The 1,605-nt window shown below is 23.5% G+C and overlaps 1 protein-coding gene across 1 annotated transcript, besides 3 other annotated features; it reads right to left on the bottom strand.

The window, feature by feature from the left end:
* Positions 1-424: 424 nt before the first annotated feature.
* On the bottom strand, positions 425-1,336 carry EDI_249590 (uncharacterized protein; the record flags this gene model as incomplete). Its single annotated transcript, XM_001733547.1, has 1 exon — positions 425-1,336. The coding sequence occupies one exon, from the start codon at positions 1,334-1,336 to the stop codon at positions 425-427; it is 912 nt and encodes a 303-aa protein (XP_001733599.1).
* Positions 1,029-1,050: a sequence feature (AT_rich).
* Positions 1,312-1,382: a microsatellite.
* A 43-nt stretch (positions 1,383-1,425) lies between these two features.
* Positions 1,426-1,463: a sequence feature (AT_rich).
* Positions 1,464-1,605: the final 142 nt, after the last annotated feature.

The raw sequence follows: 1,605 nt of genomic DNA on the forward strand, positions 1-1,605 counted from the left end.
CTCTTCTATGTCAATAGCAGTTGATGGAATGTTAATTGATTTTAATGATATACATTCTCTAAAACAAGACCTTCCTAATTTACTAATTGTTGTTGGAATGTCAATTGATGTTAATAAATAACACCATGCAAAACAATTAATTTTGAATTCACTAATTGATGTTGGTATATTAATAAATGGTAATAATGAACATCCAGAAAAACATTCATTTCCTATTTTACTAATTGATGTTGGTATTTTAATTGATGTCAATGATGAACAACCTAAAAAACAACCATCTTCTAATTTACTAACAGTTGTTGGAATGTTAATTGATTTTAATAATTTACATTGATTAAAACAACAATAACCTATTTCACTAATTGTTGTTGGTATATCAATTGATGTTAATGAGAAACAATATCCAAAACACTTATCCACTAATTTAGTAAATTGAAGATGGAATAATAAATTTATTAATGTCTTTCTTTTCAGCTCTTTTTCCATTGATCATTTGTATGGGTTTTGGTATTTTCATACTAATTAACACTGGCTCATTTATAAATATTTTTTCTTCACTAATAAATTGTAAATTATCTATATTCATCGATGTTAATGATATACACCCACTAAGACATTCATCTCCTAATTTAGTAATAGATGAAGGTATATTAATTGATTTTAATGACGAACATCCTGAAAAACAATCAGTCCCTATGTCTTTAATTGATGAAGGTATAGTAATAGATGTTAATGATGAACATCCTGAAAAACATTTATTATCCAATTTACTAGCTGATGATGGTATATTAATTGATTTTAATGAACAACATTCACAAAAACAATTAACTTTGAATTCCCTTATTGATGGTGGTATAATAATTGATGTTAATGATGTACATCCATTAAAACAACTATATCCTATTTCACTAACTGATGATGGTATAGTAATTTCTTGAACATCATAACATTCATAAAAACATTCATGTCCAAGTGATTTAGCTTCCAGTGGTATTATAGCTCCAAATATTTCTCTATTTTTATATGTGTATATTATATTTTTATATATATCCCATTGACCTTTTTCTTCTAAATATGTTAAATATTCTACTTTATACCATATTACATATTTAAATATTTTTCCATCATTAAACACTCTATCCCTTTCATTATAAATATGAAGTGTTTCAATATTAGTAAATAATCTTCTTGAATAATGATTTAATGGAATTGGATTAAAATGAAATCGTTCCATATTTCCTTGAAATCTTTTAACTCCAATTTCTAAATTAATAAAATCAATAATATCATTAAAATACATTGATACTATCATTATTTCATTATATCCTAATTTCATTATTGATTTATTATTTCTTGTTATATTTTCCATTTTTATTTTATTTGAACTTAAAACAATTTTAAGATAATCATCATTGATTTTTCTTCTTTTTTATTTATTATTTCTTTTTAATAAAACTTATTATCAATGAGATTATATCCATCTTTAAATTGTCATTTATTATGATTAATGATTCCAAGAGATACATATGATAAGAACAGATTAGAGAATATTGAAACAATGTGTACCTAAATGAAATAATATCACAAATGAAAACAGGTCAATTA

This window comes from Entamoeba dispar, genomic scaffold, assembly GCF_000209125.1.
Source record: "Entamoeba dispar SAW760 scf_1105229457561 genomic scaffold, whole genome shotgun sequence".
Classification (NCBI taxonomy): domain Eukaryota; phylum Evosea; order Mastigamoebida; family Endamoebidae; genus Entamoeba; species Entamoeba dispar.